Raw genomic sequence first — 14,651 nt, forward strand, 5'->3', positions numbered from 1 at the left:
ACTGTGGAGGATCACAAGCACACAACCTCTTAGCTCCACTATCAGATAGCGATGACGTAACATCACACTCTACCGAGGATGAAGACTGGGACGACACTCGAGAACCTCTGAGCAGCGATACAGACAACAAACACTCTGACTGCTCTAAAAGGAAGACGCCTAAAAAACATTTGACCTGCTCAGTTTGTTGTAAAAGCTTTTTTCAAAAAAGCAATTTGACACAGCACATGAAAACACACACAGAGGAAAGACCATTTGGTTGTTCAATGTGTGGTAAAACATTCAATGACGAGCGAAGTTCGGTGAAACACATGAGAACGCACACAGGCGGAAAACCGGTCACTTGCTCAGTTTGCGGCAATGAGTTTTCACAGGTATCATCCTTAAATATACACATGAGAACGCACACAGGAGAAAAACCTTTTAGTTGCTCATTTTGCAATAAGAAATTCTCACAGAAGATAACAATGCTAACACACGTGAGAATACACACCGGAGAAAAACCTTTTAGTTGCCCGGGTTGTGAGAAAAGCTTCTCTAAAAAAGTAAATATGGTAATACATATGAGAACACACACTGGAGAAAAACCTTTTAGTTGCCCAGAGTGTGATAAAAGATTCGCTATTAAGGCACACATGCAGTCACACATGAGAAAACACTCAGTCGAACGACCCTTTCGTTCTTCAGCGCGTGGGGAAACATTGAACGACAAGCAGAGTTCGGTAAAACGCACAAGAACCAAAACAGGAGAAAAACCTTTCAGTTGCTCTGTTTGTGGCAATGCCTTTTCTCAGGTATCGTCTTTAAATATGCATATGAGAACGCACACGGGAGAAAAACCTTTTAGTTGCTCATTTTGCAATAAAAAATTCTCTCAGAAGATAACAATGCTGACACACATGAGAATACACACTGGAGAAAAACCATTTAGTTGCCCAGATTGTGAGAAAAGCTTCTCTAAAAAAGTAAATATGGTAATACATATGAGAACACACAGTGGAGAAAAACCTTTTAGTTGCTCTTGTTGCGATAAAAAATTCTCTTGTAAATCAGCAATGCTGAGGCACACGAGGACACACACTGGAGAAAAACCTTTTAGTTGCCCCGACTGTGATAAAAAATTCACTCAAAAGGCACACATGATGTCACACGTGAGAACACACTCGGGGGAAAAACATTAGTTTTAACTCATTAACTTTTTTTTAACTACTTAACTCGTTAATGACTGCGGTCATTTTTTTGATGCACGATTAAAGTGCGTGCCTCCTGTTTGACCCTCGGCCCACACCGTAGTTTGATTGATGCACAGTAACTCTGTAGCCACAAGCTGGAACAAATATTGAGCAGTAGTGTTATTTTATTCGGCCATTTTTAACTATTTATTCCTCTTCTTCCTATTTCTTCTTATTATGTCTATTTTTTCCGTCCGCTAACTACTCCTCAACCCAAATTTTCAGCTCACTCAGGATGAGTTTGTTACCTACTCAGACTTTTCACAATATTCCCACATTTAGTGTAATTTCATATTTTCTGTCAAAATGTTCCCATTGAAAATAAATGGACATAGTGTCATAATGAAGAAATGACAGAAAGTTAACATTAATGAAAAAGCTAATTATATAACATTGAACAAGTAATATTAACCACTATTTAACCATAGGATTTTCTTCAAACTCCCCCGTTGAAAGAGTGCATGGATCCACACCCAGACACTGTTGGTTCAATTCCTGATTTGAGCTCAAACTACCAATTTGCTCTTCCTTTCATTGAATGTTTTAGCATATTTCCACAGCATTTCAGTCCAGCTTCAGCCTGTGTTCATTCTAAATTTAGATTTTTGTACTTTTTTTTAAAGCCTTTCAGTTTGGCTTCTGCTTTTGAGCATAGTTCAGGTCAATGACATTCTATTTTAATGATGGCTGATGCATTGAATAGCCAATAATGAAGTTGTGAAAACACTGATGTGCTGGTTGATGGGTGGGCTTGTGATAGGAAAATGTTTTTACACCGAGTCTTGCATTTCAAAATAGTTTGTAATACCATTAAAATGTACTAGCGTCCAAAGAGTGAATTGTTTGAGTACCTTCAAAAAAAAAAATTTTTCAAGACTAAATTCACAATATGAGGAAAATTAATGTCATTTTAATAGCACAGGGTTCAGATATTAAAAAGTATTTTTTTAATAATGTCAGAAACAAAAGTTTGGTACAAACAATGGACTTTTTCACCAACAGTATATCACACAGCGGAGATGCCGTTTTTTCTTTAAATAAATTAATAAATATATATAACTTATTAGCATCGCTAACACGTGTTGCTTTACAAAATATTAAAGTAACAAAGTTACAACCTTTCATTTTACACTCTGTAGTCTTCGCTCCTGATTTAGATGAAGCCTTATGAAGAAATGACGAATCTGCGGACGATAATAAAAAGCTGAGTTGACCTAGCCGCCAATGGTCACGTACGGTGTTGCTGTGTGCCAGGATCGGTTCACACATGCATTACTTGTCCTCACTGATAACAGTTTATAAGAACGACCAAACATTTGACTGGTTTTGTAAATGTAAAAATGTACTATACGGTAAAACCGTGATTTCTTAAGTTGAAAGTGAACAATAGAAGCATCACTTCCACTCCTCCAACACCCGATCCACATCCACAGGACGACCGAAACTGCTTATTGGAATGCAGCCCGCAGCCGGATGTAGACGCGTTCTGCGCATGCGTAGAACAGGGATTATTTGGGGGTTCGGCTCGATCAGTAACACGAGGCTAATGGCGAAAACGACAAAGTAATCTCATGGAAAACATTAAACGCGTGAAATAGTTAACAAAGAAGACACAATTCACGACGGTTTAGGACATTTCTGGGCTGTTGGAAAGAACTATGGCGTCAGGCGAGGAGTTTTCTCGAACAAGAGAGGAGAACGAGCGACAGCTTTGCACGACTTACATTGTGCTACATACTCAAGGTATGTTTACATGTTGTATTTAATCATTTAACACACTTTATATGCTTAATAACGGAGTCAAATACTTCAACTGTATAGGTGCCCTGATATTTAATAACCATAAGATTTCAAGATTACAAGCCTTGTCCACTGCAAAAGCGGGACAATTGTAGTCTGCATCACTTCCGGTGTTCAGAAGCTGGCCACATACACTCCTGATCAAAATGTCAAAACCGGTAGAAATTTTGCTATTTACGTTTTCCACTGTTGGATCTTAAAGAGTTCTACGTAGAGCTTCAACATGTACAAATTAAATATAAACGAAATTCTGATGTGTCCTGTAGACGACCAGCAGTTGATTGGTGGTCAAGAAGAACGTCCCCCGCTGGGAAGGAGATCCACTTTGAGGCAGGAGGATCCACAGCCCCCCCACGTAAAAGAGGAAGAGGATGACCTCTGCATCCCCCAGGAGGGAGAGTGTCTTCAAGGGTGGGAGGAGGCTGATCTCCCCAAGTTGCCACCGACTGGTGTCTCTGTGAAGACCGAAGACCATGAAGACGGAGCATGTGAGTCCTCGTCCTCACAGCTTCATCACAATCCAAGTGAGCAGAAGATCTTTAATACAAAACAATACACTGTTTTTATATTGCTGGGTTGCATGTAATGCATCCTTGGTTTGTGTACATTTTCTTGGTTAGCGTACTTCAGGGCGTACGTCTTGTCTACATTAGTACTATGTAAAATCTGCTCTAACATTTTTAATATTTGGAGTATTGAAATGAATGTGGTATCAAATTAAAACTCAAGTCATGCTTTATCAGATTTAAAGAATTAATCAGACTTGATTTTACGCATTTCAAAATTTTTTAACATTATTACCATAGCTTTATAATGCTTCGACATAGCTATAGCTTATTTAACACAGTCACATGATGATGAGGTGCAGGAAGCCAAAGGAATTATGTTGTCTGCATAAACATATTCCATTCATTTACAACCAACATATTTGCATTTCATCAATTAAACAAATGCCCTGGCTGACTTTTATGAGTGTGTGTTTGTGTGTGTGTGGCAGGCCATCACTTCACATATTCAGCAATGGACGATGAGAGGCTCATCTTGGGAGTGGAAAACCACACCGTTTTGTACGACACCGCCCATCCTTTTTATAAGGACAATCCAAAAAAGGAGAAAGCATGGGAAGCGATAGCGATGACGTTGGGAGTGGGTGGTGAGTGTTTATGAACATAACATACCTAGTAACATAAAAGAGACTTGTTGCATGTTGTAATGTGTAATTCAGTGACGAGAGGTCATTAAAAATATGATTCATTTTTGCAAATATTATTTTTAAAATTATTTTGATTGTAAAATATTTATTGCATGATTTAAAAAAAAATGTATAGGCCTAAGTAATAACCTATTGAGTGTTATTGACCTGTCACAATATTTTAGGAACCTATATTATTATTATATAAAAATATGTAATAATAATGTATTATTTTTATTATATAAATAAGTATTCAATAATTTATTATCATCATATATTAATATTTAATAGTTTGTTGTTTTTTATTATTATATAAATTTATATTTTATTTATAATATTAATTTTATTATTATTATATAATATTTAATAACGATTATTATTAATTATTAGTATTACTATTAATGCCCCGCGTTTACTCATGTTTTAACTGTGTATTAACGAATGAATGTTGTATTTTTACTCTGTTTACTTGCTTTTATTCAACTCCATTTTTGTGTCTTTGAGTATTTTGAAAAGCGCTATACAAATAAAATGTATTATTATTATTATATTATTATTGTTATTAAGTTAAGTGCTTTAAGAAGGCAGCATTTTGTCTATGTACTGTTTATAGGACAAAGGTGGGCCGTGGACATTTTTTTGATTTTCAAGTGGGCTCTGAGTTGGTAAAGTTTGGGAACCGATGGTGTAATTAATGTACACAAATATACAAAAAAAATGATTTCAAATGTTTCTCTAGTGGAGGAATGCTGCAAGAGATGGAGGCTTCTCCGTGACCAGTTTGTGAAGTACTCCAAAAAGGACTTTTCAAGTGGCTCTGATGCCGACTCTCAGCGTCCCTGCTACAAGTATGCGGAGATAATGTCATTTCTCCGGCCCCACATACAACATAGGAGGTATTTACTTATTTTTATGTACGGAGTCTGTATTGTTTGTAGTGTGTACTTTAAAAATGACTAATGAGCTCTATTTGTGCTTCATATTCGTCATGAATAGCCCCAAAAGCAACTTACGCACCCCAACGCCTGCTAGCAAGATGCCTGCCACGGTTGCACCAACACGGGCCACAAAAACAACCACAACAACAAGTAGGACTGAAGTGAGTGGTGCTAGTGTGGCGGACCCTGACCGATCACAGACTCCCTCATCTGTGAGTACCGCCCCCTCTCCAGCGCCCTCCGTAATGTCCTCAGCGTCAACCTCACGTGAGGTGGAAAGGCCCGACCGGTCCCGTAGCCCCGTGGAGAGGACAACGCCGCGGGGCTCGCAGGACGTGAAGAGAAGAAGGAGGAGGCGGAGTCCACCTCAGCAGGCCCCGACTTTTCAGGACCGTCTACTCGATGTCCTTCAAAAGCCCGCGTCTAAACCAGCGGTGCCAAACACAACAAAAGATGAGGTGTACTACTTTGCCCTGAGTTTGGTGCCCATGATGCTGAGGCTGAGTCAAGATGGCCTCCGGAAGGCCAAACTCCACATATTGCAAACTTTACATTCAATCGAAGATGAGGAGTCACGTGTGGCTTAAACCGGCTGCAGAGCTGCACATGTCGCCATGACGACGCTCAGTGGGGGTACTACAGGGACATTTGAGAATTCTATCCACTACAGTAAATAGTTTTCTTTTTAAGATACTTTATCTAAGGTTATATTTTGTAATAGTTGTGAATAAAATAACTTATTTACCTCAGTGCAACAGCCAATCAAACATTGGGAAACATTGACAGGAAAGAAGATCCATCAGCTCAGCACTCATCTTTATCTGTCCAGGCTCAGCTATGCCACAAGGTTATGAAAATCACCTTGTACCCGTCTTTTATGATTGATGGGATGAACCCAAACACTTGCTTTTTCCTCGCTTGGCGACAGCAAGCACATCCTTTAAGCTAACTGAATGCATCAACACACAGTATGTATTACATTATAATAGTAAAACGCTTATAATTATACAGAGATAGTACACAGTACAAGAAATGGATAATAGTTATTTATCAACATTGTACAAACAAACTATTTCATACATTACAAACATGCTATTTCATAATAAACATAAAAATACACGTTTTTTTTTACTTACTGTAAGTCAAAATACACCGTAGATATGCATTCAAATACGGCTAGTGTTTACAATAACTTCCTGTATGCAAGGCTAGTTATCGCGTGAACTCAGCAGAAGTGAGAACCCACGTGAACATCTGCTCTTTTTTTAGTATAAATATCATCCATTGATATGGAAACCCGTTTCCGCCACTGAAAAAAATATCCCATTACTGTAAGTCAAACTACACCGTGGATATGCAGGCAAATACGGCTAGTGTTTACAAGAACTTCCTGTATGCAAGGCTAGTTATCGCGTGAACTCAACAGAAGTGAACCCACGTGAACATCTGCTCTTTTTTGTAAAAATACCATCCATTGTTATGGAAGGCCGTTTCCGCCACTCCAAAAAATCCCAATGGTAAATCGAAATTACGAGACAAAAAGTCGAACTTTTGATATAAAGTCGAAATTATGAATTATTACCACGTTCTCCTTGGTGAGAATAGACACAACTTCCTTAGCATCTACTGCGTTCACATCAGCTAGCTTGGAGATGTTAGCTAGCATTACACACTGACTTTATCCATTTTACTAGCTTGCTTGTTGATAAGCTACTTTGATTGGTGACGTCAGGACATATGTTGACGTAGGAGGAGTCTTAGTTTTGGTTGACGGCGTGGAAAGTTCCATAGCGTAACCGTGATCAGTCGTTGTAGAACTCTTAGAAGTCCACCGTTAGCTTAGCTGAGGCTTTGGCCTTTCTCTGAATCACTTTGTTTTCTTTAAACAGCAGTTCAGGTCCGTTTAAGAAAGCCCTAGATGATTAATTTTTGCTTTTAAGAATATTGGCAAAATCTTTAATGTCTATGAAGTGAAAAAACCGAGGTAAACATTGTATTTCCGGGTATAGTGTTTAAGAGCTTAAAAGAAGTTGCCTGCTCCGACCGCCATCTTGTCGATATTGTTGAAAAGAAAGATTTCATTTTGAGTATTTCTTTAAAAATGTATAATGGGGCGATATAGAAAAGGACAAAAAATGAGAAATACAGACCTTTGGGAAAGGGCAGGAGGCAGAGAGACAGTCATACGTTCATTTGTGGCGAATGGATTCACAAGGGCCACCATCCCGGGCCCGGAGAGATGGGCCGCCATTGCTCGGCATCTTTTTGGAGAATCCGATCTACGGCTTCAGAAATGGCTAAGAACCGTTTGGGTTGAAAACCGCAGAGGAATTCGGAACGATCTTCTAAAAGAAAAAGGTAATGCTTTAGACGTTTGTTTGTTGATTGTGTTTTATACGGTGGTCGAGTGGTTAGTATGTTCTCGCCGTGAGTGCGTGGCTTTTCTCCGGGTACTCCGGTTTAGCATACCTAGCATGGACGGTTGTTCGTCTACACATGCCCTGTGATTGGCTGGCGACCTGTACAGACTGTGGATAGGGGCAGTAATATGTCCCCCATACTAGCTTGCTACCATATAAACAAACCAGAAGGGGGGGGGGGGGGGGGGTTCATTCATTCAACAATAGCAAGCTAGCATGTTAAAAGCAGGCTAGTATTTACACCCAAATCTGTGCTATGAACATTAAAGTAAACAAATACAACTTATGGGAGTCCATGCAGTCTTGTATCTATGTTCATTAATTTGTTCATATTCTACCGCTTATTCTCACTGGTTTCATGGACATGCTGGAGCCTATCCCAGCTGTCTTCGGGCGACAGGCGGGGTCACCTTGGACTGGTGGCCAGCCAATCACAGGGCACATATAGACAAACAACCATTCACACTCACATTAACAAACAAAAGTGTAAGAAACGTGACTTTAGTGGAGTTCAGGAAGCAGAGCCATCAACAGTTGACTTTTTTCCCAACATAACTAGCCTGCTACAAGTGAACGGATAACTTTTCTTCTAGATTAGTTTATCCGTAATCTGAATAAATAATAATATAAAAGTTGCATTTTCGTGCGCCGCTTATTGTTTATTTACCACGTCCTCTTTGCCGTGGAGGAGCAACAGCAAATCAATCAATGTCGTACGACATCGGAAACATTTAGCCGCCGCTAACTTTAACACAAACATGTTCCACAATAATTCCTACTTGTCTTGTAGGTGTCCAGCAGCTGATTGAGTATCAACAAGAACAGAAGGGGATCACTACTTTGAAGCAGGAGGATCCGCTGCTCCTTCACGTTAAACAGGAAGAGGAGGAAGTCCGGATCACTCAGGAGGGAGAGTGTCTTCTCGGGAAGGAGGAGGTCGGGCTCACCATGTTGCCACTGACTGGTGTCTCTGTGAAGACCGAAGACCATGAAGACAAATCACCTGAGTCCTCACAGCTTCATCACAATCCAAGTGAGGAGAACAGAGGAGCGGAGCCTCGGAGCAGCATCTCGCCACAACACATAACAACAGGAGCTGATGGAGACCACTGTGGAGGAGCAGAAACAGACAACCTTATAGCTCCACTATCAGATAGTGACGACATCACGTCACACTCAGAGGATGAAGACAGAGACTATGCCCAAGAACCTTTGAGCAGCGATACAGACGATGAAGGCGATATGAGGACTCACACTGACAACAAACACTCTAAAAAGAAGACAGGTAAACACCTGACCTGCTCGGTTTGTTCTAAAAGCTTTTTTTATAAGTGTAATTTGACTCAACACATGAGAACCCACACAGGAGAAAAACCCTTTAGTTGCTCAGTTTGTGGTAAAAGATTCACTCTGAAGTCAAATATGGCACCACACATGAGATTACACACAGGGGAAAGACCTTTTAGTTGCTCAGTTTGTGGTCAAGGATTCTGTCACAAGTCTAATATGGCATCCCATATGAAAACACACACAGGGGAAAGACCCTTCAGTTGTTCAATGTGTGTTAAAACCTTCAATGACGAGCGAAGTTTGCTCAAACACGTGAGAACGCACACAGGAGAAAAACCTTTCAGTTGCTCAGTTTGTGACAAAGCATTTTCTCAGGTATCATCTTTAAATATACATATGAAAAGGCACACAGAAGAAAACCTTTATAGTTGTTCAGTTTGTGGCAAAACTCTCAATGACAAGCAAAGTTTGGTCAAACACGTGAGAACGCACACGGGTGAAAAACCTTTCGGTTGCTCACATTGCAATAAGACGTTCTGTCAGAAGGTAACGATGCTGAGACACATGAGAATACACACTGGAGAAAAACCTTTTAGTTGCCCAGACTGTCATAAAAGCTTCTCTCAAAAAGTAAATATGGTCGTACATATGAGAACGCACGCTAGAGAAAAACCTTTTAGTTGCCCCGACTGTGATAACAGATTCACTATGAAGTCACATTTGCTGTCACACCTGAGAACACACACCTTATAAAAGCCTTTCAGTTGTTACCGGTTTCAAGGTTTACCACGATATGCAAATACTGCTCATTGTACCATTCATGCAGTATTTTGTTGTGTCCTGCAGGGCTGGGTAATTTGACTTTGCTGAAATCCAGGAACCTTAACCACAGTGATGTTAGCTTGTTGTCATTGTTGACATATTACTCACGTTGAGGGTCAGCAAATGTTTTATTTGCTGTTTCTATACTGCATGTGTGCTTTGATGCTTGCCTGTCAATACAGTTTGGGACACCATTAAAATGTACTTATATTCAAGTAGGGTTATTTTCTGAGTACTGTGATTGAGACAAGCAATTGGTTAGTCATTACCCGTTCGGTCTTTTTCCTCAGATAGCAGGGGATTTGGATCCAAGTGAATTTCCGCAAAGTATTAATAAACTGAATATTTTTTTAAGTTAGAGCATAGAAAAACTTTTTTTGACTTTCCATATATATATTTTCAAGATTATGAGAGCCCTGTAGTCATGAAATAAAACTCCAATAGTCACTATTACACTCCTATTATTCTGTGTTGACATCACATTGCAGACTACGGGATCACAGCTGCCGTGAGCACTTAGCAAACTAGCAAGCTAACTAGTTAGCCTGCCCAAATTACATATTCTAACCTTAAAGTGTTTCAATCAGAGTGGAAAAGAAGGATAAAGAAGCCAGGAATGAAATTTGAATATGAGAAACAAATCAATAAAGTTTAAATTTTGGGAAGATTAAGTTGGGGCAAAAGTAAAACATGTGTGAAAAGTCATAATCACGAAAAGAAAATATACGAGAACAAAGTGGCAAATTGTACAATAAAAAAACAGCAGAAATTTTAAAAAGCTGTAATTTATCAAAGTCGCATCTTTTCCTTTGGCCCTTGCTGGAAAAGGTCTGGACGCCATTGATTTAGTAGAAGCTGTATGAAGAAATGACGAATCTGCGGCCAAGAAGAAAAAGCTGAGTTGACATATCGGTCTTTACAGCTATTGGAATCCATAGCGGATGGAGACGCGTTTTGCACATGCGTAGAACGGAGCTTATTTCCGGTATGGCTGGCTTCGGAGCACGAGGCACTTGTCGAAGGCGACACAGTAATTTAATGGAAAAAAAACAGGAATCCGGTGAAATTGTTGATAAATAAGATATAATCTACGACTACTGACGAAGTGTCTGGGCTGTGTGAAAGAACGATGGCGTCGGGTGAGGAGGAACTTTCTCGAACAAGACAAGAGAACCAGCGAAAACAACAACCGGATGTTTGCAAGACTTACACTGTGCTAGCTACTCAAGGTATGATTAAATGCTGTATTAATCATTTAACACACTTTCTATCTTTCTATGTCTGATACATGGAGTCAATTATACTCCATAAACTAGGCTTGCCCAGCTGTGGTAGTTGAAAACAAGTACAGGGAAGCATTTTAGCATGACGATCCTTTGTGTCCTGCAGACGTCCAGCAGCTGATTGGTCATCAAGGAGAACGTCCCCCTCAACTGCTGGTAGGGGGCTCCATTTTGAAACAGGAGGATCCACAGACACCCAAGGTTAAAGAGGAAGATGAAGCACTCCGTATCACTCACGAGGGCCTTCAAGGGCAGGAGGAGGCTGATCTCAGCAGGTTGCCACTGACTGGTGTCTCTGTGAAGACTGAGGACCATGAAGACAAACCACGTGAGTCCTCACAGCTTCTATTGGTGACCTTCAGTCTTTGCTCTTTTTTTCTCACATTTATGATATTTTTTTTCAATGTTTTTCTTTTTTAGCAATCTTTGTAGATTGTCATCTCATAATATTATGAGTATTATAATATTTTTACTTATAATATTTTTACTTTATTATCACAATATTATAACTTTTCAACCAACAAAATTTTTCAAAAATTACAACTTTTTTTCCTCATATTACAGCGTTTTACCTGCACGATTATTTTTTTGCAACTTTTGTTCTCAGTGTGTTCACTTTTTTCTCAAAAAATTACAGCTGGGATTTCTATTTCTGCTGTTTCAAAAAAGAAATTCAGCTTTTCAAATGGTAAACTTAAGTTTATTTTTCTTGTTGCTATGACTTTATTCGCCGTAATATTTTTACTTTATTATTGTAACATAACTTTTGACGCAACCTAATTCTCCAAACATTCAAACTTTAATGTTATGACGTAAAAAAATCAGTTTTCTTTAATATTTCAACACACATACGGCGGTGTGAAAAAGTGCTTGCCCCCTAAAGCTAATAATAACTCCGTTGGGCCACCCTTAGCAGCAGCAGCAACAACTGCAATCAAGCGTTTGTGCTAACTTGCAATGAGTCTGGACAGTCCGAAGTTTCTCAAGAAAAAAAAGGTTACTTCAAGACGCTTTAGCATTTTAGCTTTGCTAGCAAGTAAACAGAGGAGCAGATCTGTTTACAGACACGGCCATATAAGGAAGTCCGCCTCTGTGATGTCACAAATGGGCTCACTTCCAAATGCGAAAAGCTCATTACCTGAAACACACTTGATTTGAATTTGAATAATTCATTCTTGTCCTGCAGGTGTCCAGCAGCTGGTTGGTCGTCAAGGAGAACTTCCCCGTCATCCGCAGGGAGGAATCTCATCTATGAAGCAGGAGGATCCACAGCCCCCCCACATTAAAGAGGAAGAGGAGGAACTATGGACAACACAGGAGGGAGAATGTCTTCTCGGGAAGGAGGAGGCTGATCTCACCAGGTTGCGACTGACTGTTGTCTCTGTGAAGACCGAAGACCATGAAGACAAACCACCTGAGTCCTCACAGCTTCATTACAGTCCAAGTGAGGAGAACAGAGGGGCGGAGCCACAACACATGACAGCAGAAGCAGACAACCTCTTAGCTCCGCTATCAGATAGTGATGACGTAACGTCACACTCTCCTGAGGATGAAGACAGAGGCAACACCCAAGAACCTTTGAGCAGCGATACAGACTGTGAAGATGATATGAGGACTCACACCGACAACAAACGCCATGTATGCTCTAAAAAGAAGACGGGTAAAAAACGTTTCCGCTGCTTAGTTTGTGATAAAACCTTTTTTTATCAGAGCTACTTGTCTCGACATGCGCAGACACACGGGAGGGCAAAAGTATTTAGTTGCTCAGTTTGCTGTCAAGGATTCTCTGTGAAATCGCACATGCTATCACACATGACGACACACACAGGAGAAAGACCTTTTAGTTGCTCAGCTTGTGGCAGCACATTTTCTCAGATGTCGTCTTTGAATAGACACTCGAGAACGCACACTGGAGAAAAACCTTTTAGTTGCTCGGTATGTGGCGACACGTTTTCTCAGACATCGTCTTTGAATACACACATGAGAACGCACACCGGAGAAAAACCGTTTAGCTGTTCAAGCTGCGGTAAAAGCTTTGCGAAAAAGATCAATATGGTATCGCATATGAGAACGCACACCGGAGAAAAACCTTTCAGTTGCACAGTTTGTGGTCAAGGATTCGCTCACAAGTCAACCGTGGTATCGCACATGAGAACGCACACGGGCGAAAAACCTTTCAGTTGCTCAGTATGCGGCGACACATTTACTCAGACGTCGTCTTTGAATACGCACATGAGAACGCACACGGGAGAAAAACCCTTTAGTTGCTCAAACTGTGGCAGGCGCTTTGCAAAAAAGGGAAATATGGTTTTACACATGAGGACTCACTCAGGAGAAAAACCTTTCAGTTGCTCAGTTTGTAGCGATGCATTTTCTCAGGTATCGTCTTTAAATACACACATGAGAACACACACAGGAGAAAAACCTTTTAGTTGCCCAGACTGCGATAAAAGCTTCACACAAAAGGCACACATGCGGTCACATATGAGAACACACTCGGGGGAAACACAATTTAGTGACTCGGACTAGTAAAATCCTTGCTTGATAACTGGTCCTCCTCCACGGAGGACCAGTTTTCTGTCCAGGTTGTTCTTCCCAAGGACATGTAGGGAATGTAACCGCTGCTGGGCCTTCTTCACTACGGCTGTGATGTTGCGTGTCCAGGAGAGGTCCTCAGAGTGGTCACAACTTCCTCATGTTCCCCGTTGAGGAGTGATATGTGATCTTTTTCTGTGTATCCTGAACTCCATTGTGGACATTCAGAGACCAGATGGACACTTTTTCTACCTCTGCTCTGTGCGATGCATACTTGCTGTTAGTTGGTTGGGAAGGAATACAGTAGGGGACTTGGTACACAGCCCTGAGGAGGAGAACCTGTGCTTAGTGAGTGTGGAGGCGAGATGATGATAATTTCTTTCGGTGTGTGCACTGATTTTGACTGTTTGGTCATTACAGTGGACTTGAATGTACATGTGGATGTAGCTAATGACAGTCCAGGTAAAGAACTCGATGCCGCCCCGGTTCTTTGGTCTAACTATTTGCTATTCCAAATGTGAATGTTGTGGATGTTAATGACAACACCGGGACACCGTTTATGGCAAGGGTTAGGTTAGAACTGATTCAGGACAGGAAGTACTTTGTTGGAATAGGTAACTGTGTCTCAGACCAAATGGCTATAACCTGTGGTGTTCCCCAGGGATCAATCACGGTGCCGCTATTTTTCAATCTGTACATGCTCTTTTTAGGCTAGCTAATATACAGCCGCGATGTGTCCTACCACAACTATGCAGATGATACTCAGATCTATGTGTCACTGATGTGCGTGCAAAACAACTTTCTTTGGCTAAACTCGGACAAAACTGAAGTTATTTTTATAGTTTTATGGAATTATTTATGGAATTTTATGTCATGATTTTACTGTGTTTTTTTCTGGAATGATTTTATGGAGTGATTTTACCCTTCTTTTCTGTGAAGCACTTTGAATTACCATATGAATGGTGCTCTATAAATAAACTGGCCGTGCCATTAGCCATTTATTAGCATTTGTGCTTGAAGTGCTGTGTTTGTCAGAGAGGACAAAAAATAAAAGTTGCATCATTGAACTCCACCCGTTGAATGTTTAATAAACAAACATTTACATAAAGTAAACATATCCAGTCCCATGCTGAATGATG

General features: G+C 40.3%; 3 protein-coding genes across 4 annotated transcripts; all 3 read left to right on the forward strand.

The window, feature by feature from the left end:
• On the forward strand, nt 1-2,130 carry LOC131128131 (gastrula zinc finger protein XlCGF57.1-like). The gene has a single exon (XM_058070715.1). It carries the CDS (start codon nt 228-230, stop codon nt 1,179-1,181), a length of 954 nt encoding a protein of 317 aa, XP_057926698.1. The 5' UTR covers nt 1-227; the 3' UTR covers nt 1,182-2,130.
• A 559-nt stretch (nt 2,131-2,689) lies between these two features.
• LOC131128127 (uncharacterized) lies at nt 2,690-6,189 on the forward strand. 2 transcript variants are annotated; one of them, XM_058070712.1, is made up of 5 exons: nt 2,690-2,975; nt 3,299-3,520; nt 4,030-4,185; nt 4,964-5,120; nt 5,221-6,189. In XM_058070712.1, the coding sequence occupies exons 1-5, from the start codon at nt 2,891-2,893 to the stop codon at nt 5,747-5,749; spliced, it is 1,149 nt and encodes a 382-aa protein (XP_057926695.1). In that variant the 5' UTR covers nt 2,690-2,890; the 3' UTR covers nt 5,750-6,189. The 2 variants fall into 2 exon arrangements, with proteins under 2 accessions (XP_057926695.1, XP_057926694.1); XM_058070711.1 differs by having other exon boundaries at nt 2,691-2,975; nt 3,299-3,556; nt 5,221-6,188.
• Nucleotides 6,190-6,622: 433 nt separating this feature from the next.
• LOC131128087 (zinc finger and SCAN domain-containing protein 2-like) lies at nt 6,623-14,592 on the forward strand. Its single transcript, XM_058070649.1, has 4 exons — nt 6,623-7,520; nt 8,373-8,867; nt 11,084-11,305; nt 12,164-14,592. Exons 1-4 carry the CDS (start codon nt 7,271-7,273, stop codon nt 13,504-13,506), a joined length of 2,310 nt encoding a protein of 769 aa, XP_057926632.1. The 5' UTR covers nt 6,623-7,270; the 3' UTR covers nt 13,507-14,592.
• The last annotated feature ends 59 nt before the right edge of the window (nt 14,593-14,651 follow it).

Source organism: Doryrhamphus excisus, chromosome 4 (genome assembly GCF_030265055.1).
Source record: "Doryrhamphus excisus isolate RoL2022-K1 chromosome 4, RoL_Dexc_1.0, whole genome shotgun sequence".
Classification (NCBI taxonomy): Eukaryota; Metazoa; Chordata; class Actinopteri; order Syngnathiformes; family Syngnathidae; genus Doryrhamphus; species Doryrhamphus excisus.

What these genes read in the sequence shown, in the direction of transcription:
- LOC131128131 (XM_058070715.1), top strand. Translation starts at nt 228, where the DNA reads ATGAAAACACACACAGAGGAAAGACCATTTGGTTGTTCAATGTGTGGT.
- LOC131128127 (XM_058070711.1), top strand. Translation starts at nt 2,891, where the DNA reads ATGGCGTCAGGCGAGGAGTTTTCTCGAACAAGAGAGGAGAACGAGCGA. An exon ending in GATGACGTTGGGAGTGGGTG is followed by an intron (nt 4,186 to 4,963) that starts GTGAGTGTTTAT and finishes ATGTTTCTCTAG; the next exon opens with TGGAGGAATGCTGCAAGAGA. An exon ending in CCCCACATACAACATAGGAG is followed by an intron (nt 5,121 to 5,220) that starts GTATTTACTTAT and finishes CGTCATGAATAG; the next exon opens with CCCCAAAAGCAACTTACGCA.
- LOC131128087 (XM_058070649.1), top strand. Translation starts at nt 7,271, where the DNA reads ATGGGGCGATATAGAAAAGGACAAAAAATGAGAAATACAGACCTTTGG. An exon ending in CGATCTTCTAAAAGAAAAAG is followed by an intron (nt 7,521 to 8,372) that starts GTAATGCTTTAG and finishes CTTGTCTTGTAG; the next exon opens with GTGTCCAGCAGCTGATTGAG. An exon ending in ACACTCTAAAAAGAAGACAG is followed by an intron (nt 8,868 to 11,083) that starts GTAAACACCTGA and finishes TGTGTCCTGCAG; the next exon opens with ACGTCCAGCAGCTGATTGGT.